Here is a 24,526-nt window from a genome sequence, read left to right on the forward strand (position 1 = left end):
GGCCATTGCCTTCAACAATTTTGATTTTTGTTTTTCGTAATATTCATTCTAAGTGGCGTGAGACCATATCGGAGTGTGGTTTTGATTCACATTTTTGTGAGGATGTGTTACTGTTGAGAAATTTTTACCTGTGAGTCAGATTCATGTCTTCTTTCCACACATGTCTGTTCAGGGCCTCTTAGCTTGGGTGTTCCTTGTTGTTTTTCACTTAGTAGTGTCAGTTTATTGTTATGTGTTAGAAAACAACCTTTTTTGGATATAGGATTTTCCATAATTCTCTCCCAATCTTTAGGATGCCTTATTTTTAGGTTTATTTTTTCCTTCTCCCTGTAGAAGTTCTAATGTTTTCCTATTTATGTTTTCTATTTATGTATGTTAGTGGTGATTTCGCATGTTTTGTATTTATGTATGTTAGTGGTGATTTTGGTGTCCAACGCCCCCACCCGCTGCCACAAGGAAAATGTACACACATACATATGTGTGTGTGTGTATAATGTGTGTGTTATGAGGGGAACTACGCCCACAGACAATGCAATGGCTTGGCTATATCTATATATATGCATATACACCATATGTATATGCATATACACTATATATATCCATATACACTATATATATATAGAGAGAGAAAGAGAGACAGAAAGAGAGAGAGCCAAATCATTTACAGCAGTGGGGAGATTGGACACCGAAATCACCGCTAACATATGTAAGTAGAAAATAGGCGACACTAGGAAAACTTTAAAACTTCTACAGGGAGAGGGAAAATATACACCTAAAACCAAAACATACATACATATGCCCACAGGAGCATTTCCCACATTTAGGAAAAGATGTATCTAAAAGAACCATCTGAGGGAGCCCCAGCTACCATCTCTGGGTCACACTGGGAACATCACAGTCTCTCTAGCCTCAGTCAAGTTTCTGTCCTGGGAAACCCTGAACTCTTGTTCCTTCTATGACCTTCAGGCTAGATCCACCTGTCCTGTTAGCAGGAGATGGGCTTCGACTCCAGGTCAGATTGAATGCACATATTGTGATAGCTTTGAATATCACTTAATAGCAGAGTGTACATATATCATCACAGATGGGAATGGAGAATGATATATATATGTATACAATATATATGTTCACACAATCATATATATGGTTTTCTGTGTGTATATATAATATATATAATGTATGTATGTATAAAAGAAAAATTTGAAGTTACACAAAATATAAAGAATAGCCCAACAATCCCTCTGCACACATCATCCAATCTCAACCATATCTTATTTATCTGTTATCCTAATCCCTCATAATGATATGAAAAAATTCAAACATTAAATCACTTCACTGATTTCTGCTTCACTATATGCATACACTTTTAGTGTTCCCAAACTCTTTTGTATTAAACTCTTTTTCATTTCGTCTCTTAAGGATCTGGCTCAGATTCTAAGCGGCATGAGACTGTATCTGAGTGTGGTTCTGATTCACATTTTTGTGAGAATGAGTTATGTTGAGAAATTTTTACCGGTGAGTCAAATTCATGTCTTCTCTCCTGAGACAGACCTTGGAGTCACGCATAGACTGTCTGTCCTGCTGGATTCTCTATATTATTTGAAGCCGATACAAAGGCCCCACTCTGTACTGGGGGTGGAAAAGAGAAACAGTGAAGGAGCTCCTGTCAAGCCCTTTTCAAACCCTTCAGTCACTCACCTGTGCAGAGAAGGGGAGAAAGGGAGGTCAAGCCAGTGCAGGGTACCCCCAGAGTCGCTTCCTGAGACCCCAAGCATGAGGACACAGCTCCCCTACAAATCCATGATGCTCCTTCACTACTGTGTGAGATGGATCTTATTCATTTGAGGATGTCCCTCATTCCTGAGTGTCCCCAGGCTCACTGAAGTCTCTGCATGAGCAGCAAATGACCTGAAGATGCAGGAGAGGGTGCCCAGTACAGGACCTGACTCGGAGGCAGAGGGAGCCTGATGCTGGGAGTCCTGTGCATGCTGGGAGATTATGAACACAGTCACATCTCACTGTGGACATCTCTCTCTGTTTGTCCAACATCCTTGGAGTCACAAACATCTGCTTCCTTTGAGTCTCAGGAGGGAAGCCCGGTTTGCAGAGAGGCCGACTGAAATGAGCAGTTATGGGGGAGGTGACCTCACTCTCAGAGCTGCTCAGGAGAGCTGGGGATGGGATACATGGGACCCAGTGACCAACAAGAAACTCTCATACCACATACATCTCTGAGTCAGGGCTAGACCCTGGGCTTGGCATAGGTGAAGTCAGCACCTCCTTCCCCCTCCATCAGCTCCCTGGAGAGATACTGAGCCCCGAGAACTGATTGATGCCACTGTATACATGATCCAGGTGAGAAGCTTTGAGTACTGTATGAAATTAACATTTTAACAACAACAAAAAGACATTTTCACATTTATGTGTCCTAGGGAAATTAGGTGTTTACTGAAGAAATGAGAATAGCAGTCACTTGCTGATCTAGACTTGGTGCAGCAGTGACAGCACCAGGCAGAGAGAACATGGGAGGTTTTAGCCTCAATTACCCATGGGTCTGGAGCGCCACGTAAACATCACTGATTTCCGCACATCCACTACAGCAACAGAGAGCCTCATCCTCAGGGCGCATTCCAGAGATGTGCAGAACCCCTGCATTGGTCAAGGCATCTTTGGACTCAGCGAAGCCCCTGCATTTCTCTTTTTGTTTGTTTGTTTGTTTGTTTTTTGAGACAGAGTCTTGCTCTGTCACCCAGGCTGGAGTGCAGTGGCGTGATCTCAGCTCACTGCAAGCTCCACCTCCCAGGTTCAGGCCATTCTCCTGCCTCAGCCTCCCGAGTAGCTGGGACTACAGGCGCCCGCCAGCATGCCTGGCTAAATTTTTGTATTTTTAGTAGACACGGGGTTTCACCGTGTTAGCCAGGATGGTCTCGATCTCCTGACCTCGTGATCCGCCCGCCTCGGCCTCCCAAAGTGCTGGGATTACAGGCGTGAGCCACCGCGCCCGGCCAAGCCCCTGGATTTCTAATCCCCACGGTGGACTTGAGGAGTACAGTTGAACCCAGAGAAGATTGCCTGGCTTCTGCTGATACCACGTGGTCACAAAGTCATCAACACTAAAGCCACTGCTCAGGGCACAGGCAAGTCTCGCAGAAGTTCTCAGAGATCAAGATAGGGAGGTGAGCGACTCAGTGCAGACTGGGAGAGCAAACCAGGAACAGAGGTGCTCATGGGTGAGGCAGCGAGGATACAAGTCTAGCTCTTCGAAGAGAGGAACAGAAGGCACTGACCCAGGCTGGGGTCTGCCCAAGACATCTGAGGCCTGCCCCACGGCCTCAGCCACAGCTGCAGCAGGGGCCAGTTCAGCCTTCCTCACACCTGCCAGCATCCCTGTAATGAAGTAGTCAACCCCACCAAAAATATGTATGGATTCTCCTGTCTTCTTCACTCGGGGGCTGTCTCTCCCTATGGGTCCTAGTGCCCCTCTCTCCCTGGTCAGCCTGTAGCTGCATGCGCAGCCAGTTCCAGGCCCTCAGCCAGCACATCTGCAGGACTGGCTCCCCAGTGGACACCACTGTCACCCCACAGACACCCCTCCCCTTTCCTAGCCTCTCATTGTAGGGCCTCCTGCTAGCTCCAGTGGGAGCCTCTTTCCATCTTCCCAGACGCTTCCTACACCCCTAGGTGGCAGCACAGCCTCAGCCAAGGACACTACCACCTTCCTGCACTGGGGTTCTGTGGCCCCACCCCAAATTTGAAACTTTCCACTAACCCTGGAGCCACTGCTTAGCCCATACCTGGGCCCCCTGAGGGGCAGCAGCACAGACCTCCGCCTTTGACCACTGTCTCCAGTTTGGAAGCCTGGCACCTCCAACTCCAGTCCAGCCCCAACCTCTGCTGTGGGAGGCCAGCCAGCCTCGGGCACCAAAACACGTTCAACCTCGGGGGGCCATCACTCACCACTTCTACCTTGACCCCACAAGCGCCCACCCTGCCGTATCCCCCCGGGCCCATCCACTGCCTCTGGCTCTGCAGCTGCCACCTACACATCCAGCGCCATGGCCAATATTTGGACCCACGTACATTCTGGTAAGATGAGAGGGACAACATTTTTATCCCATTTTTCCACGGATCAGGAGCGCTTTCTGTTTATGAGGCTGTGTTCAGCTGTATGCCAGAGACAATCAGCCTCACCCATAATGCTGGGGTCCAGAGGTGGACAGAGGGGTTCTATGGACAAACCGGCATCTGGGTAATGAGGCTCAAATCTCTGAAGGTCCATCCTCCCTGTCCTAGGTGACAAACACAGTGGTTCTGCCCGAGTCCATTGTACCAGTTGCCATGGTAACTCCCGATGTCTCTACTGCCGCTTGTGCAGGAGAAGGTGACCTCGGGGTCTGGGGCACAACAAGAGCTTTACAGGGGGAATTCTGCATGGACAGGTTGGGGAGTTCCTGCTCCGTGATGTCCCACAACCCTCCCCGCCACCTGGACTGTTGAAAAGCTCCAATGGTAGAAGGCAGGAGAGGAGGAAACACTAGATAGTTTCTGTGATCTCAGAAAATCACCCATGGGGGTCCCCGCGGTCCTGAGTGGGATCAGCTGTAGGAAAGTCACATCCATGGAATCAGCATCCCCCAACTCCCCCAGAGCAGGCAACGGTGTTTTTCCAGCAATGGTGGAGCCTTCCCTTCACGTTCTCACGCCCCACAGAAAGGTTTGCTGGCCTCGGGCCCTCATTTCCCCCCATCCCTACCTCCCACCTCCTGACCTGAACACTGAAGGTGCACGTACCTACCTGTGAGTGACTCAGGCCAGATCCTCGCTGGAACTCCTCTGGGACCTGTGTCCTCACCTTAGTGCCTCATCCCTGGGTCACAGCGGGCCTCAGGCAGCCGCAAGCACAGATGATCGGGGTTGGAGAGAGGTGACTGGAGAGGAAAGAGGAGGTTTCTGCTCTGATCCCTCAAACACAGAGTCCATGCTGTAGAGACTGTCTATCTGCTTGAATGCTCTCCAGCCTCTGGCCAAAAAGAAAACTAGGAAAGCCTCATTTCCCTTCATCCAAATAATAATAATAATAAAAAGTCAGCTCCACGGGCTCTGGGTTTTGCTCATCTAGATAACGGGCGACACCGCAGCGGTATCTCGAGGTGTTTGTTTTTGTTTTCAGCATTCCTGAGACTTCAGAAACATTCCGTGGAGAATTGAGAAGAGAGTATTGTCTGAGCCAGAAAGTGCGTCCCTGTGGAGTTTGTATATGTGAGTTATTTTAATATCTAAACATTGTCAGAGAACAAGACTCCGAGCAGGCGGAGGTTTTATCCCACCTCCCCACCTGTGTGTGTCAGTGTGCAAAGCACTGCGGTGCTCAATCACACAGTAATAGCCTCGTCCTCAGACTGGAGCTCAGATATGAGCAAAAGTCCTTTGTTGGACCAGCCTTCCATCAATCCAGAGGAGCGACTCGGGACCCTGGAGCCCTGGTCATGAAGTACATTTTGGTAGTGGCTCAGGAGATACCAGGGAGGGCTCCCTGGCTTATGCCGGTACCAGTATATCCAATAGAAATCAGCATGGAAGCCACTGCTCAGGGTGCGGGGGAGTGTGGCTGGTGCTCCCAGAGGGGAGAGGGAACCTGCAGGCACAGGCGCACATGGCTGCTGGCTCACCTACCAGCATGAAGTTGCTGAAAGATCTGAACCAGAGGGGTCTGCTGAAGCCTGGGGGACCTGACCTGGACGTGGGAGGCCTGTCCCTACCTGAGAAGTGAGAGAGGAGCAGTAGGAGGACAGGAGCCATGGTGGACACAGCCCTTCTGAGGTCCAGAGCTGGAGTGGGCTGCTCCGGGCCTTTCTTATCCCCTCCACTGACCTCATAGAGGAGGAGTTATAGGTGCCAATGTGTCTCCCACATTGCCTGCTTCGACCTCACTCCGTGTATTTATTCAAGTCCTAGGGGCTGGCGGATCGGGGAAGTCTGACAGGCCAGACCTGGGAAGAAGTGGGTGCTGGAACCACACCCAGGGAGGGCACAGCTTCCAGGTCAGCCTCAGTGAGTGCAGGCTCCAACGCCCAGCCCTGGGGAATTTGTGGGGTAGGAGGGGGTTGGCACAGCTGTGGCTGCCCACTGCACAGACCCTGGGAGAGACCTGTAGTGTCTCCTGCTGCTCTCTCACCAGACTGCATTCCCTCAGTAGAAATCATGTGAGTGGTGTCGGCCTGAGAGCCCAGTGAGTGTCAGTCTGGAAGCATCCATGGCCACGCCCTGGGTCATGCCCCAAGTTACTGATACTAAAAAACATCATTTTTTTTTTGTATTATACTTTATGTTCCAGGGTACCTGTGCACAATGTGCAGGTTTGTTACATATGTATACACATGGCATGTTGGTGTGGGCACCCATTAACTCATCATTTACATTAGGTATATCTCCTAATGCTATCCCTCCCCCCTCCTCCCACCCCACGACAGGCCTCGGTGTGTGATGTTCCCCTTCCTGTGTCCTATTGTTCTCATTGTTCAGTTCCCACCTATGAGTGAGAACATGTGGTGTTTGGTTTTCTGTTCTTGCAATAGTTTGCTGAGAATGATGGTTTCCAGCTTCATCCATATCCCTGCAAAGGACATGAACTCAACCTTTTTTGTGGCTGCATAGTATTTCATGGTGTATATGTGCCACATTTTCTTAATCCAGTCTGTCATTGATGGACATTTGGGTTGATTCCAAGTCTTTGCTATTGTGAATAGTGCCGCAGTAAACATACATGTGCATGTGTCTTTATAGCAGCATGATTTATAATCCTTTGGGTATATACCCAGTAATGGGATGGCTGGGTCATATGGTATTTCTAGTTCTAGATCCTTGAGCAATCACCACACTGTCTTCCACAATGGTTGAACTAGTTTACAGTCCCACCAACAGTGTAAAAATGTTCCTATTTCTCCAGAGCCTCTCCAGCACCTGTTGAAAAACATCATTTTTCAATACTTTTTTTTTGTGTTACCAGAAGGACATAGGCAAAATATCACCCCCATCCAATGAAAGGAGGCTGCAGGGAGGCTGCAGAGGGCTCTGGGAGCAAAGTCCTGGGCAGCTCCTTCCACGGAGGCCAGGGAAGGGGGTGATTGTGACTTGGGTCTCACTGGGTTGTGGGGTCCTGCTCTGGAACAAATACTCACACAGCATTACTAGGGAGAGATAGGGCTTTGGAAAAAGAAGAGACATTTTAAATGCCATGACATGCTGAGGCGATGACGGAATACATCATGGACGAGAAGACTGAACAAGTGAAGTGTAAGTGTCAAGTCAGGTAAGGACATTGGAGTCCAGACTGTAAGGTCCTTGTGTGTCAGAGTGAGGGGTTTGGTTTGATTCATTATCTGAGTTTGTTTCGGGTTGTGAACTGGAGGCAGAATAGATGAAACTGACAGTTTAGAAAGACATCCTTTGGTGTCAGGTTCAACAAAGAGCCTGAAGGCAGCCATTGCAGGAGAGGGGTTATCAGGAGGGTTGATGGTTGATCCCAGGGATCTGGAGGAGGAAGGAGAAAGAGCCCAGGAGAAACCACAGGGTAACTGTGTCCCTAGAGGAACGGTGAGAGAGGGATGGGGATAAAGCTGAGTGTTGTAGACGGGTTGACCAGGTGGGTTTTATTGTTATTAACTGTCTTGCAGAGAGAGAGAGAGAGAGAGAGAGAGAGAGAGAGAGAGATTCTCCTGAGAGCTGGCAGGGCCAGGCCACACTGTCCACCTAACTCTGCTGCTTATTCCAGTACAGAAGAAGGTGACCATTAATCCCAGATGGTGGGGCCGGCTGAGTGAGCACAGACTTCAGGCAGGACCCTGGAAGGGAAGACGGGGCACGCAGCTGCTGGCACAGAGCCTGACACAGGAAGGCATAGCCACTCTTTTATGATGATGAGTGACGCATCCCTGCCTTGACATCTGAGGAGCCTGTGCTGTCTCCTTTGCTGACACCCAACTGTGCACTTTCTCAGGAGAAAACCTGTATCAATAGTCAATAATAAATTGTACCTAAATCAGTCTCCTCTGCTGATACCCAACTGTGCACTTTCTCAAACCTGTTTCAATAGTCAATAATAAAATGTACCTAGATCACCTCTCTACCCGTTGCTGGAACTTTTACCTAGTGTCCTTTATGAAAGAAATACCTAGTGTCTTTATGTAAGAAACTATTTCAACATTTCTTCAAATTATCTCCTGGGTTAATTGCTGAGTTTTGTAATTATTCTCCTATAGATATGTTTGAAGTTTATCATTTTTAGCGAGACTAGAATAATAAACATTCTACGCTACTTTTAAAATTACATAAGCAATATATTTGATCTTATTAATTATAACCTTGATAATTTTATTATTTATTCCAATAATTTTTAACAATGTTTTAATTTTCTTCATATATAGTTGCCTTTAAAATGTTAACACATTTGTATAAACTTTTTTTGCTCTTCTAATATCCTTGGCCTCTTATTTCTCAGAAACAAATTTCTACCACAGAGAAGAAATATTAGAAGTTATATCAAAAATGGAGTATGTTGTGAATTTTAAAAACCTTTTAAAATATGACTTTTTAAAAATTTTATTTATTTTTTATTATACTTTAAGTTCTGGGATACATGTGCAGAACGTGCAGGTTTGTTACATAGGTATACACATTCTATGGTGGTTTGCAGCACCTATCAACCCATCATCTACATTAGGTATTTCTCCAAATGTTATCCCTCCCCTAGCCCCCAACCCCCTGTCAGGCCCCGGTATGTAATATTCTCCTCCCTGTGTCCATGTGTTCTCATTGTTCAACTCCCACTTAAGAGTGAGAACATGCGGTGTTTGGTTTTCTGTTCCTGTGTTAGTTTACTAAGAATGATGGTTTCCAGCTTCATCCATGTCCCTGCAAAGGACATTAACTCAATACCATTCAGGACACGGGCATGGTCAAAGACTTCATGACTAAAACACCAAAAGCAATGGCAACAAAAGCCAAAATTAACAAATGGGATCTAATTAAACTAAAGAGCTTCTGCACAGCGAAAGAAACTATAATCAGAGTGAACTGGCAACCTACAGAATGGGAGAACATTTTTGCAAAAGATGGCTTTTAAGTAATTTTACACAGCAGGTTGTCTATTAATATGTAACATGCTAACAGATCTCTTTGATCAACCCTATTTCCTTGAGATTAAAAGTAGATTTGGCATTTTCTTCAAGAAGCTATTTTTATTCTGTTTCTGTAATGTGAAATTTTACTTCATTATAAAGTGATCTCTTATGTCTGTCGTTAAAATAAATCAAATCAGAAACTAAATCCAGATCTGGGAAAACTACATTTTATTTTATTTATCTCTGATGCATCTTATAATTTTTTTTTTTGCTATGAATGTCTATGTGGATACTCTTCACTAAGAAAAACAGATTCTTGGCCGGGTGCGGTGGCTCATGCCTGTAATCCCAGCACTTTGGGAGGCCGAAGTGGGCGGATCACGAAGTCAGGAGATTGAGACCATCCTGGTGAACAACGGTGAAACCCTGTCTCTACTCAAAATACAAAAAAATTGTCGGGCGTGATGGCGGGCGCCTGTAGTCCCAGCTTCTCGGGAGGCTGCGGCAGGAGAATGGCGTGAACCTGGGAGACAGAGATTGCAGTGAGCCGAGATCGCACCACTGCACTCCAGCCTGGGCGACAGAGCGAGACTCCGCCTCAAACAACAAACAAACAAAAAAAACAAACAAAAAAACAACCAGATTCTTTTGGAATACATTACCTTTCTACACTACATTTATTTCTTAAAATTGGTAAGAGCAACATGTTAAATGCTAGCAAAACTAAGAGCCCTCAGTTCGACTCCCCATCCTCGCACTCACAAAATTTACTTCTAAGCTCACTAGACGCAAGTTCCATGAAGCTAGAGTCTGTTTCATTCATCAGTGTATACCCAGCACCTGACAAAGGAGTACATGGTACAGAGTGAGTGTGCCACAAATATTCGTCAATGATTAAACAATTCTAACCAGCAAGTGAACAGAAACACATGACTTTGAATAAAACGGCATGAGATAGCAACTGTTTTGTTATGCAACAAGAGTGTTTATAAAAATTCTAGGATTATTATAAGTAGATAAAATGTAGATAAAAATCATTTCCTCCAAAAATAAAGAAATTCTCATAATGGAGAAAAATGAAAAGCTATAATATGTAATCCTACCATTAAAATATTAGCTAAATGGGCTGGGCGTGGTGGCTCACGTCTATAATCCCAGCACTTTGGGTGGCCGAGGCAGGCAGATCACGAAGTCAGGAGATTGAGACCATCCTGGCTGACACGGTGAAACTCCGTCTCTACTAAAAATACAAAAAATTAGCCGGGCGTAGTGGCAGGTGCCTGTAGTCCCAGCTACTCGGGAGGCTGAGGCAGGAGAATGGCGTGAATCGGGGAGACAGAGATTGCAGTGAGCTGAGATCGCGCCACTGCACTCCAGCCTGGGTGACAGAGCAAGACTCCGTCTCAAACTAAAAAACCAAAACGTCTAACCTACAGTACCTATTAGATAGTTAACATTTGTGACATGCTCATGATTTTGTTCTGATATATGTATTTCACTCAGCATTGTTGAAATCAACTGGAATAAAAGCCAAATAAAAACATTCTTTTATATATAATTTCAAAAATTATTGTTTGAAATTTATCAACAGAGTCATAACATCATTGTGTTCTTAAATTAGACAATTCTTAGCACATATAAAAACATATTAACCTCTTTCAACTAGGACAATGTCAGGATTTATCAAAATTCTTCATCATCAATGTTTTATTTCAAAATCTTGATTGTTAAGTACTGTAAAAATGCACCCTAATCAAATGATGTGTTTTTGGTCTGGGAAATTCAAGGAAAAAAATACTTGTACAATTAAATTTCATATCCTAAACATTTAAGTATTTTAGCCTGCCTCTCTAAACTTAAGATATCAGTTCCTCTAATAGGATGAGTACATTTTCTCACTGTATTTCCTACTTCTTTTTAAATTTTCTCCTCCAATTGGGCATTCAGAAATGTGAATATGTTTGTTGCTTTTTTTTTTTTTAGTTTTGCTGCATTTCTGAGTATACAAATACACATATAACTATAGTATCAATGTGTGTGTGTGTGTATATATATATATATAATTTGTGTATATACATATATTTGTTCAATCTGGAAGCCACTGAAATTTTCTGTTTATAACAACACAGAATGACCTATCCTTTCAGCACCTACCCCCATTATACCCTCTGTTTTATAATCGCTGGACAAAATATAGCATCATCTATATTAATGCAGATGGTATACGTCATTCGTGACCTATTTATTTGTTCTAGAAATTTGTACTTAACAATGATAGACATTTGTACTATAATATTTATATCATGAAGGGTACCTATTCTCTTTGAAACATAGCAACTCTCTCATCTTAACCCTAAAATTTTCATTTGTTCTATTTATGTTAGGGCAGGTCATGTTCCTTTCAACAGCTTGTTCTCTTGAGCGTATCATAAAAGGATTTGTGATTGGGTGTTGATTTATCAGCTGGAATACACATGTAGTTATACATTTTGAAAGTTATCTAAAATTCTGCATTCAGAAACACTTTAATTATATGTGTTAGGCAGGGCGTGGTGACTCACGCCTCTAATCCCAGCACTTTGGGAGGTCAAGGTGGGTGGACTGCTTGAGTTCAAGAGTTGAAGACCAGCCTGGGCACCATGGAAAAACCCTGTCTCTATGAAATATTAGCTGAGCGTGGTGGTAAGAACCTGTAGTCCCAGATACACGGGCTGGGATGGGAGGATCACCTGAGCCTGGAAGGTCAAGGCTGCAGTGAGCTGTGATCACACCACTGCACTCCAGCCTGAGTGACAGAGACCCTGTCTCAAATTTAAAAATTATATGTATTCACCCAGTGTTCACCCCCCGAGAAGATGCACTGGTGAAAATATAGTAATTTTTTTGCTTTAAATACTCAGTGAATGGCCAGCCATTTACATATACAACGGTAGACAAATTCCTCTGTGAATTCACAAAGTTTGGGAGATAAATAATTGCATAGTAATATATAGAGATAAGTGGAAAAATTAAGTTTGATAATTATATTGTAGAGAAATACGATTTTTATAACAATATCAACTAACACTATCTTTTATCTAATTCTGAACAGTTTATTGGTTCTAGAAACAGTAGATCACTCAGGAATGGTAGAAATATGACTTTTTAGGGAACTACAACTTTCCAAAAATGTGACTTTAAAAAATGTCACTTTTTACAGAAATATGACTTTTATAACTGAATATCCATTTATGCTGTCTTTAATTCTGAACAGTTTGCTTATTGGTTCTAGAAATACTAGATGACTCAGGAATGGTAGAAATATCTGGCAATGGAATTTCAAATTGAGAATGGAACTTCTGGTTGTTACTAACATATTGGTTTTGCCCCTGCTCAGTTTGAAATTCTTGCCATTGAGTATATTTTGGGGTACACAATTTCTCCTCCTAAAACTTATTTTAATAAGCACAGAATAATAATTAATGAGCTTGGGTTTTTTTGTTTTTTGTTTTTTGTTTTAAGTAAAACGCCTAATCTTTTTTTTTTTTTTTTTTTTTTTTTTGAGACGGAGTCTCGCTCTGTCACCCAGGCTGGAGTGCAGTGGCCGGATCTCAGCTCACTGCAAGCTCCGCCTCCCGGGTTCACGCCATTCTCCGGCCTCAGCCTCCCGAGTAGCTGGGACTACAGGCGCCCGCCACCTCGCCCGGCTAGTTTTTTTTTTTTTTGTATTTCTTAATAGAGACGGGGTTTCACCGTGTTAGCCAGGATGGTTTCGATCTCCTGACCTCGTGATCCGCCCGTCTCGGCCTCCCAAAGTGCTGGGATTACAGGCTTGAGCCACCGCGCCCGGCCAAAACGCCTAATCTTTAATGACACTCCTGTGCGTGTGAAAGCACTCTTGTTGGTGAAGCAGAAAGTGGACCTCACAATATGCATTGTGACTTTACCCTGAGACGTTGATGATGCTCCCGTCGCCATGGTTATGTGATTGGGTATGTCTTGCCCTCGGTCCTAACTGCCACTGTCGGTGCTGAGTTTTTCAAAGCTCATAGCAGGTTGAACATGCTTGCTGTCATTTTCACAGATTCTGGTCTTTCTTATGGGGAACCTGAGTTCCTGCATTAAAGGTATGTTGACATTGGCCTGGTGAATGCTGTCCTCTCCAATGTACTAGTTAATATTTAAAAATACATTTCATTAAAAAATTCTCCTCTGCATTTTTCATACGCAGTTATACATGTGTTTTCTGGTTATATTTTATTCCTCAATTTATATATTTGAGTCTAGTATCAAGCAGGATGCCTTTGAACTTTTCCTTTATTTAAAAGACATGTCTTATTTCCTGTTATATCTGGCGCCCCTCAAACCGCCCAATTAGGTGTCCTTCTGGGAAAAATATGGCAAAGTATGTTTTAATGCAGTTTTTACCTAATTAAGAACCTATTAAAATCATTAATTTTAAAAACTAGAAGCAAAGCTAGAATGATGCAGATGTCTTTGAGGCTTTTAACACAACAAAGCGTATCTATCTTTGTCTTTTGTTGTTTGTTTGTTTGTTTGTTTGTTTTAGAGGTGGAGTCTCGCCCTGTCGCGCAGGCTAGAGTGCAATGGTGTGATCTCGGCTCAGCCTCCTGCCTCCTCGGCCTCCTCGGCTCAGTTGACGCCTCCCGGGGTCAAACAATTCTCTCGCCTCAGCCTCCTGCGAATAGCTGGGATTTCAGGCGCTCGCCATCATGCCCGGCTAATTTTTGTATTTTTGTAGAGACGAGGTTTCACCATGTTGGCCGGGCTGGTCTTGAACTCCTGACCTCAGGTAATCCACCTGCCTCAGCCTCCCAAAGTGGTGGTATTACAGGCGTGAGCCACCACACTGGGCCCTGGCCTGTTTTTAATATGTCCTTCCTCCTTTTTCATGAAATGTGTATTCAGTTTAGTAAATTTGGAATATGTCATTTATATTCACATATTCACTTTTTGAAAAGAAGAAAGAATGTGTGTTGTCTATGTGTTAGTGTGTGAAACAAAACACACTTTTATTTTTATGGTTGGGTTTTATCCAAGATCATAGAGATAACAATTACAGTCAATCACCCAACCTACTTACCTTTCCAAAAGTAAATATAATCAAGTATAATCATTTTTTCTCATCCAAAGAGTAGTTCATATTTCAACAAAGATAGAGAAGTGAAATGAATCGGTAAACACTACTAACCAAGAACATACAGATTTACTCACACCAGGAAACCCATAGGTCATATACATATACGTAAAGATACCTTTAAAAATAATAAGATGATAATTGTAGACGTTTGCATATAGAGTGTAGCTTTGAAAAACTGTTAATACTGTTTTTGATGGATTGTGTGACTTAGTTCTCCTGACTTATCATTCTCAGTTCTTTTCAAGGAGGTTGTTGCTTCCATGACTCAGAAACAATAGAAAGTTAGAGGCACTTAACATTTGTTAAGAATAAATAAGGTGGCTGGGTGCGGTGGCTCGTGCCTGTAATCCCGGCACTTTGGGAGGCCGAGGCAGGCGGATCATCTGAGGTCAGGGGTTTGAGACCAGCCTGACCAACATGAAGAAATCCTGTCTCTACTAAAAATGCAAAATTAGCTGGGTGTGGTGGTGCACACCTGTAATTCCAGCTACTCAGGGGGCTAAGGCGCAAGAATCACAGAACACAAGATGCCGCTTCACAATTAGCCTCAGGTGTCACCCTTGTGGCAACTGTCTTGTACGGCTGGGTTAAAGAGCCTCGGTGCTCATATGGGGTCATCTCCTCACCCTGCCTTCCCTCACTGTGGGTAGCTTGGGCTGAAATTAGACCTCACCTTGCTAGGTGATCTAGACCTGGCTGAAACTAGGCCCCCTCACGCAATGATTGCAAACACAAGGGATAGGAAGGGAAGACTAGAAGGAAAATGTACGATTTACAGTGGACATTTTAACATGTATTTCAGTATTTTCTAGTTTTTAATAATTGATTTATAACAAAGAATTGAATACATATAATTTAACCCTGGTACCTGATATTGAATTTAGTTCCTCAATAAAAGTTTACACATAAACAGGGGCTGAACCCTATACCCAAGATGTTAAATGTTACAGCAGCGGATGGGGGTCTGTGGAGGCTGAAAGGGAGGTGGTCAATGGCAAGGAGTCAGTGGCAGTTCTGCTGGACTTTAAAATGGGCTGAGGGAGTGACAGGACTCTGTGGTTGAATGCTAGCATGTATTTTAGTATTTGCTCATTTGTAGTTTGATTATTTCGTGTTGCTTTCATTTGCTATTACCTGGAAAGACGAAGGTTCTATTTCTCATTTCCTTTCTGCCCATCTCTCTGTCTTCCCTGGTCCATGGAAGAGGATGGCCGCCCAGGAGAAACTCAATTCATGCTGGTTAACCAACCACATCCATAAGTTCTAGCCCTTGGTTCATGTCACCACCAATGAACTGACAGTCATGCTGCATCCTTTCAGGTTCCCCAGAAGATCAACAGAAGGCGGATTCCAAAGACTGGGCAAGTGAGGACCCCTTCTCTATTACCAAGGTAAAGTAACCTGTCTTTGCCTAAAATATGTGTTATTTTCTTGGTTATTTCATTTTTCAATTGATATCAGGGAAAAATAATCAGGTGCATTGTAGGTGTTAGATAATGTTTCCTTGGGGATGGAGGGGGTGCACCTCACCCACTGACACCTGATTCAAGAGGAAATCCTGAACTGGCAGGGCCGGGTCACACACGGCATGTTAGGGGACACTTTCCTTTTTTTTTTTTTTTTTTTTTTTTGAGACGGAGTCTTGCTCTATTGGCCAGGCTGGAGTGCAATGGCGTAATTTTGGCTCACTGCAACCTCCGCCTCCTGGGTTCAAGTAGTTCTCCTGCCTCAGCCTCCTGAGTAGCTGGGATTACAGGTGTGCACCACCATGCCCAGTTAATTTTTGTATTTTTAGTAGAGACAGGGTTTCACCATGTTGGTCAGGCTGGTCTCAAACTCCTGACCTCGTGATCCACCCGCCTCGGCCTCCCAAAGTGCTGGGATTACAGGCGTGAGCCACCGTGCCCGGCCAGGGGACACTTTCTTCTGCAACAAGTTTTCCACTTTAAGAATTTTGTGGCCGGGCGCGGTGGCTCAAGCCTGTAATCCCAGCACTTCGGGAGGCCGAGATGGGCAGATCACAAGGTCAGGAGATCGAGACCATCCTGGCTAACACAGTGAAACCCCGTCTCTACTAAAAAATACAAAAAACTAGCCGGGCGAGGTGGTGGGCGCCTGTAGTCCCAGCTACTGGGGAGGCTGAAGCAGGAGAATGGCATGAACCCGGGAGGTGGAGCTTGCAGTGAGCTGAGATCCAGTCACTGCACTGCAGCCTGGACGACAGAGCCAGACTCCGTCTCAAAAAAAAAAAAAAAAAAAAGAATTTTGTAACTGCCACCCCAAAATTGTCTTGACAAAGATATTTTTCAACAGAAGCTGTTGTGCTTTCTACATATGAACTCTACTCTAGATTTTGGGACTTTAGACTTAAACATTCTTTCCCATCTTGGTTACCGAGAGCCCCTAAGAGGACAAAAGACCTGTGCGAACAGCCCACAGTATGATCTCATCCTCAGAGTGTTTTCTTTCTTCTAATTGCAGGTGACTCCAAAGAACACAATTAATGGTGTGTATTCTGAAATCATTCACTGGGTGTAAAAAAAAAAAAAAAAAGTGTATGTATAAGAAATGTGGAAGTTAATTGCTGACTTTCGTCTAGAGAATCTCTGTGATCCAAGACACCTGGAAAGAATGAGAATTTGAGGTGGACTAAAACTGGTTTTGCAGGTGACAAACTCTTGTCACCTACGTGCAATCCCTGGAAACAGGCGTATTCACTTTAGGTGGTGTGGATTTGTGTGCACCAAGGTAGAAGGTGTCTGTGTGTAGGTCTGTGATGTCTTTGTGAATGTGTGTCCAACACACAGGTGGGTGCAAGCTTAAGGGGTCTGCACACTCAATGAAGGTGAGACTGGACTTCATTATTCATACATTTTCAATAATCTATTGTCTCTGTAACATGAAATTAATGATGTAATACCAATATTTCCCTAATATTGAATCTTGTCTCTCAATAAAGAGTTGCTTAAAAGCACATGAGAAGTGGTACTCAACAAATGATATGTGCTGTAGCTGCAGTTAAAGCATTCATTTGGGAAGTCATAAGACTTATGACTAAAGTTATGACTTATGCTCTAAACTCAGCCATGAGTTTTGTAAGACAATTGAAGGGGAGGATAAAAGACCTGATTTGCCTCCTCTGTTCAGTGGTTCTGTTATATGCCTTGTGAAGTACAGTTACATGGGAAGTTGATGGAGTAAACACAACAAAGAATTGAACAGGCTAATTGAATCCATAAGACTGTGGTGAGGTTAGTGAATGAGATGGGTCATTTATTTTTTAACTTTTATTTTAAGTCCAGGGGTACATGTGCAGGTTTGTTATATAGGTCAACTTGTGTCACAGGAGTTTGGGTTCAGATTATTTCATCATCCAGGTACTAGGCCTAGTATACAATGGATCTGTTTTTCTGATCCTCTCCTCCCACCCACCCTCCACTCTCAAGTAGACCCAAGTCTGTTGTTCCTCTCTTTGTGTCCACGTGTCCTCATCACTTAGCTCCTGCTTATAAGTGAGAACATGCAGTATTTGGTTTTCTGTACCTTTATTAGTTTACTAAGTATGATGGCCTCCAGTTCCATCCATGTTCCTGCAAAGGACATGATCTCATTCTCTTTTATGGCTGCATAGTATTCTATGGTGTATATGTACCACATTTTCTTTATCCAATATGTCATTGGTGGGCATGTAGGTCTTTGCTATTGTGAATAGTACTGCTGTGAACATATGTGTGGATGTCTTTGGGGTAGAATGATTTACATTTCTTTGGGTATATACCCAGTAATGGGATTGCTGGATTGAATGATATTTCTGTTTTTAGCTCTTTGAGGAATCACCATACTCCTTTCTACAATGGCTGAACCAATTTACACTGTCTCTAACAGTGTGTAAGTGCTCCCTTTTCTCTGCAACTTTGCCAGTATCTGCTATTTTTTGACTTTTTAATAATGGCCATTCTGATGTGTGAATTGGTGTCTCATTTTGTCCCACCAGTTTTTTTTTAACTGTTAAGTTCAGGGGTACATGTGCAGGTTTGTTACATAGGCCAACTTGTGTCACGGGAGTTTGTTGTACAGATTATTTTGTCACCTGGGTATTAAGCCTAGTACCCATTAGTTATTCTTCCTGATCCTCCCTCCTCCCACCCTCCCCCATCTGATAGGCCCCGTGTGTGTTGTTCTGCTCTGTGTGTCCCTGTAAGATTGGTCATTTTTAGGTCAAATTTTACACAGTGTGTTCTTTATGTGCTTTCTTCTAGTACTTTCTATTTTTTGTTAATAACTAGGCCACTGCTGCTAAAATCTCTACTAAAAGTGGGCACATCTTTGTGATAACAAACAGAAGCCTGTAAAGTTGTGACACCTTAAATTCTGCCAAGTTATGAGGGCTTTGCCTGAGACCTGGATGACAGAGTTGTGTAAGAATATGGGGTTCCTCTGAAGACTATTGACCTTTCTGAGAATAAAGATCTTATTTGTTTCTATTACATAGGGTTAAAGCAGGGACACGGTGGTCTCTAAGGCACATAGGAGGCTCTGAGAACGGAAAATGAGATCTCTCCAAACTGGAATGTAAATCTCCATTTCTGTATGTAGGATCCCTCTGAGAGCAAGCAGGGGTTCACAGAAGGATACAGATCACTAAGAGAAATAAATAATGGGAAACACAGGTTTACAGCATTTAGAAGAAAATACCAAGATGAACATATTAATATCTAAAGTGAGTTTTGATGAAAATAATTTAAAAATTTTTTTTAACTCAAAATGTAAATATCAGGACCGTGTGACTTACTTTTATTTCTACCAAATAATAAAATAAAGACTGGCAGTCCTGGGCACACACTTCCAGAGAGTACACAGGCCAAACACAGCCATAGTGGTTTATCATTTTAGGAGAATCTTGATTCCACTCCTGCAATAATAGACTTGACTGGCAAAGGGGAAGGACAGAAACATTCCTCTGAATGTAGAACCCAAAATCTGAAAACAAATGTTAGTGATCTAGAGTTGGACTTAAAAAAACAGTAGGATGAACAGTGGTATTTTATGAGAGGACTTTCATAGGGCTCACGAGAGAGAATAAATGGGATTTTCACTAGTGAAGGATTGGGAGAAGAGGCAGAGCCACTGGGTTAATGGAAGGGACATCTGGAGACAGAGGGAAAGGGAGATCAGAGTGAACCTGAATGAGAGTCCTGGGGCAGAGTTTCCAGGCTGTGGCTCTGGAGGAGCCTTTTTTTTTTTTTTTTTTTTTTTGAGACAGAGTCTTGCTCTGTCTCCCAGGCTGGAGTGCAGTGGTGCGATCTCGGCTCACTGCAAGCTCCACTCCCCAGGTTCACGCCATTCTCCTGCCTCAGCCTCCCCAGTAGCTGGGACTACAGGCGTCCGCCACCACGCCTGGTTGATTTTTTGTATTTTTAGTACAGACACGGTTTCACCATATTAACCAGGATGGTCTCGATCTCCTGACCTCGTGATTCGCCCACCTCGGCCTCCCAAAGTGCTAGGACTACAGGCGCCCGCCACCACTCCCAGCTAATTTTTTGTATTTTTAGTACAGACAGGGTTTCACCATGTTAACCAGGATGGTCTCGATCTCCTGACCTCGTGATCCGCCCACCTCGGCCTCCCAAAGTGCTGGGATTACAGGCGTGAGCCACTGCACCCTGCCAGAGGGGTCTTTCTGAGAGGAGATAGGACTGTCCCCTGCCACAGCAAGGTCAAGGAATGAATGTGGAGTTTGTAAAATAGAAAGTGATCTTTGATGAGGAAAGAATGAGCTGATAAGGGGCACACTCCATGCTGGTGCACGTGCTGCCCATTCTTAGCCACATCTTGTTCCAGGTGGCTCAGATCAGCAGTCAAGGAGAAAGTGGGAGAGGCAGACTAAATTCATTAAACCACCAAAGCACCAGCCCAGATGGCCACTTTTTCAGTTAATTCGCATCAGATACTTATTGAGGTTTGATAAGTAGGAGAGAAGTTACTTGCAGAAGCAGCTTGTGATAGATGTTTTGCATAAGGCCTGAGCAGTCTTGGAGACAGGCAGACACTGGCCCCTCACTGTGGTCACCGGAGGAAACAGTTACTGAGAGACAGCTGACAGGGTGAAGGGAGTGGGGGAGGAAGGCCACGCATTTGTGCTTCCAAAGGTCCCACAGATGACATCCTTTAAAAACAACTGTGTGATATTTGGGGTGGAAGATTTGAAAGGCAGAGGAAAACAATGCTTTATAATTAGGGACCTGTCTTCATCTCAGGCAACTCTTCCCAAGCGCAAACTCTGTCTTTCCACATACCTTGGAATAAAAGGATTGGAGAAAGAGAGTGAAGGGGTCCCTCTGATCAGTGGTCCAGGGCATGATACAGAGGTCTCAGTTGTTCAGGAATCTCTGTCTCTGGGGAACCAAATTCATTTCCCCCCCAGATCCTTCACTCATTGGAATCGGATTCTGCAAATCACTCACCATCTCTAAGTGATACTCAGTGCCCCCCACTGGAAAATCTGAGCGGCGGCCCCTCCTCTGCCCACCCTGCCGGGCTGATGTGGGGATTCCCGGAGATAATAGCAGATGTCCTCCAGAAGTTGTAAGGCATCACACCCACGTAAAAGATGAACAGGGACCCATCCTCCACTGGCCTGGAGCCACCCAAACAGCCTCTCCATGTTCAGCCACTACTAAGTGTCCAGCTTATTCCTTCCGGCATTTAGTAAACCCTTACATATCACTACTGAAGTTCTGATTCTCTTTCTTAATATTCTCCTACATGTAGTGATTTTTCTAGCCCCATACTGTGATATTAATAAGTAGGCCCTATGAACGTTTCAACATGACAGTGCAGAGATCTGAGGACCGAGGGATTGCATGACCTTCCCAGGTCCACGTGTCTCTAGTGGGACTGGGGTTCAGGCCCCCACTACATCAACCCTCTGCCTTTCTGTATCGCCTCATCTATGTGAAGGCATCGCCCACGCAGTCTTTCTAATCCACGTATAAAGTGCTCACTGAACTCCATGATCTTCCTGAGACCCAACTTTGATTCACATGACCCTGTTTGGAAGCCAGTAAACAATGGGATCAGAAGTTAGAACTCAGAACCAATGATCGCAATTCTCCCTCTGGTCTTTCTGTCAGTAACATATCAGTGGCTCTCTGCGTTGCAGAAAGATTAACCAAGATCTTCTCTGACAGAGATTGTAAGAAGATACAGCGTCTACACCAAGAGGCACATGACGCAACCTGGACTCTGGGCAAACCACCGGGTGCACCTACATGAAGGTACCATGGGAATTTATTAAGTTGATTTAAGAATAACAATTGTGGGTTATATTCAGTGTCCCATATGTTAGAAGAAGCTACAGAGGAGGTTAAGCCATATGTTCAAATGTGCCAAAATTTTTATTTGCCTAGTCAAGAAGTATTGCTGAAATCACAAAATTAAATATACATTTAAAAGTCAATTTTGGTTCACATTTAATAGTAAGACAATCTTTCAAGCTAATGTCTAGACATTACTCAATTGTTGAACATTATTGTGAAGAGATCTCCCTGAAACAGTGGAGCTATAATTTTATGTTTCTTTAACCAAGAGAGTTTTAGATTGACATAAAAATCGAGCATGTAATACACAAAGTTCCCATATCATTCCATTCTCTCACCCTACCTTATAATTCCACCTAGTATTCCCATCTTACATTACTGTGTTACATTTGCTAAAATTAATGGGTAAATATTGATACTTTAGTATCAATATTTGTGGCAATAATACTTAGAATTCAATAATCTAACCAAATTAGATTAAATACAGATTATAGAAATGTCCCATATTTTTCTCCTATGACTTTGTATAATGCTTTTACCAAGTAGAAAGTTCCTAAGTCTACCCACCCAAGTAATTTTCTGACCCTGTTTTCTTTGCAGTGGGGGCCTATCTGGCCTCCCCAGGATGGACCGGAGTATCAGTAGTGCCTGAGTTCATCACAGGACAGCTACTCAGGACACCCTGATCACCATTAGGTGGAATTGAAGGAGCCAGAAACGGGTGCAGTGGCTCCTCAGGAGAGACTCTCCTGAATATATAGACATGGGAACCACCTTCAGCATCAAAAAAGGAAACGTTCTGCATGCCCATATCCAGAAAAATCCCCACTCGCTGTAACTTGCGGTCTACGAAGAGGAAAGTCAGCGGCACCGTGCTGGCAGAGAGGCGGCCTCCAGCCCTCAAACTCACAGTCCAGAATCCACGCTCTGTGGTCAACTGGATCCTTCCTTTGCGGTGAACAGATTCTCTGCAGACTCCCAGGTCCCATTCTGTGCTTGTTCCCACATCCACCTCCCAGTAGTGGCAGTCACAGGTAAAGCAAGGGGAACCCAGGACACAAATGGACAAGTCAAATCTCTCGGCAAGGTCTTGCCGATTCTGTCTGATGCACCCACTTCGGACGCTCCTGAGGTCGTCGGAAATGAGGAGGAAGTTGTTGGCTGTGTTGGCATCCAAGGTCATATCCACTGTGAAAAGGAAAACAAGTTGCTCAGCAAATGGACAGAAGCCAACCCCATGTCTCTCCTCTATTTCCAAGGCCCAAATATCTCTTGACTTTAGTTTAATTCTGTTTCTTCCTCCGAAATCAAAACTTTTTATGAGAAATATTCCCTATTTCATATTCTCATAGGTATGCTTTGTGGCAATATGTGACTCTTATTCACAGTAGCAATTCTTATTTTACTATATGTCACGTGTTTGCTTCATTGAACTTTTCTTCATTTAGAGTGGAGGGTCTCTGAAGGCAGACACCATGACCCCCTTTCTACCACGTTGATGCAGGAACAAATAAATAATAATTAAGACAATGCAAGTGGTCAATATTAAATATGTTTCTGCTTCCACATGTTATTACTCCAATTCAGTATATAGAGCATGATTCCAGGCTTTTGTTATTTTCCATGTTTGTAAACAAATTAACTGTGCCCAGTTCTGACAGCAGATAGAATATCTCTGCAGCTGACGGTGTGATGACAGAGGTGCCGATCCTGGACATTAGGAGGCTCCAAGGCCAGGAGGAGGAGGGGGCCTTAGATGAAAGAATGTTTTCCATTCTACATGGGAGGTGAGACCTTAAGCAAAGCAATGGTAAATTTTGGAGCCAGGAGAAAGGTATTTGAAAGTTGTTTGTCATAACCGACTGATTGCAGAGAATAAGGGCAGCAAATACAAAGGTCAATAATGTAAGGCATTGGGTATGTGGTTGACAGGTGAAGCCACCAGTTCTCATGGAGGAGGCAGTGTGATATGGCCTAGAGAAAATTAATTGTCCAGAGCATTCTGAAAAAAATTTCTATAAAACATATTATCCTTCAAGTCGAAAGACTGATATGATCACTAATATAGGTTTTGTAGATTACAGTAAGACTTGCGGGGATTGATTGCTGTTTAATGGTGAATTAGGGAATAGACATGGACAAGGAAGGAGGAAGACGGTTCCAAACATGACTTGGCCAGGGTGAATGTGTCCTCCGTATTTCAGCAGAGAGACAGTCAGGTATTGGTAGGTGGAGGAGTAGAGATTGTGTCAGGGCAGAAGCTACCAGTGTCGGGGACATCATAGGGGCCCACCACCATTTATAGGTATAATTCTTTGCTCAGGCTGACCATAACCTCTTCATTGAAATGTCCCTTTTCTCCAGAGTTATGGAGACTTTTAGTATTTTCTGTAGCCAGGACCACTGAGCATTTCCTCTAATTTCATTCCTTGGACTCCAGTCTGCACCCAAATGCCCAGTGGGCCCTCTCAAGGGCCAGGATGGGGACTACATCTGGCAACCCTGAGAGAGGCTGCGGGAGATGGGCCTGAGCGAGCTCTGCACCAAGAAGGGGCCCCCACCGATGCCATTCGGGAAGGAGTGACTCTGGTGCTAAGAGAAGAGAGAAGACGCTCTTAGGGTAGGGAGGTGTTGGTCTGTGGTCAGCGCTTGGAGGCTGAGGCCCCCAGGTCCCAACCCTACCTTGCTCCAAAGGCCAAGCAGGCAGGATCCGAAGAATCTGGGGGTTTCCCTCTGCCCCTGCCTCACCTGGGCTGAGTGACAGAGTCAGACTGGACAGTACTGCCCAGAGCCCTGGTGCCCGCTGCACAGGCTGGGAAGAGTACCCTGCATCTGCTTGTGTGCTCAGCTGGGGACTCCAGGCTCCATGTGCAAGCAATGTGGGCAGGGGAGCTGGACAGAGCAGCCCCAGTACCCACACTGGCAAGGGCGTCCCCCTCTAGATG

The 24,526-nt window shown here is 44.2% G+C and overlaps 1 protein-coding gene across 2 annotated transcripts; it reads left to right on the plus strand.

Annotated features, from left to right (window-relative positions):
* The first annotated feature begins 2,918 nt into the window (after positions 1-2,918).
* LOC107000635 (uncharacterized) lies at positions 2,919-23,111 on the plus strand. 2 transcript variants are annotated; one of them, XR_013399200.1, is made up of 5 exons: positions 2,919-2,985; positions 13,183-13,225; positions 15,580-15,650; positions 16,741-16,765; positions 22,182-23,111. XR_013399200.1 is itself a non-coding variant. In XM_077949875.1 (5 exons), exons 1-5 carry the CDS (start codon positions 13,198-13,200, stop codon positions 22,265-22,267), a joined length of 297 nt encoding a protein of 98 aa, XP_077806001.1. In that variant the 5' UTR covers positions 13,048-13,197; the 3' UTR covers positions 22,268-23,111. The 2 variants fall into 2 exon arrangements, 1 of the variants encoding a protein (XP_077806001.1); XM_077949875.1 differs by lacking the exon at positions 2,919-2,985 and adding an exon at positions 21,453-21,539 and having other exon boundaries at positions 13,048-13,225.
* The last annotated feature ends 1,415 nt before the right edge of the window (positions 23,112-24,526 follow it).

This window comes from Macaca mulatta, chromosome 10, assembly GCF_049350105.2.
Source record: "Macaca mulatta isolate MMU2019108-1 chromosome 10, T2T-MMU8v2.0, whole genome shotgun sequence".
Taxonomy (NCBI): domain Eukaryota; kingdom Metazoa; phylum Chordata; class Mammalia; order Primates; family Cercopithecidae; genus Macaca; species Macaca mulatta.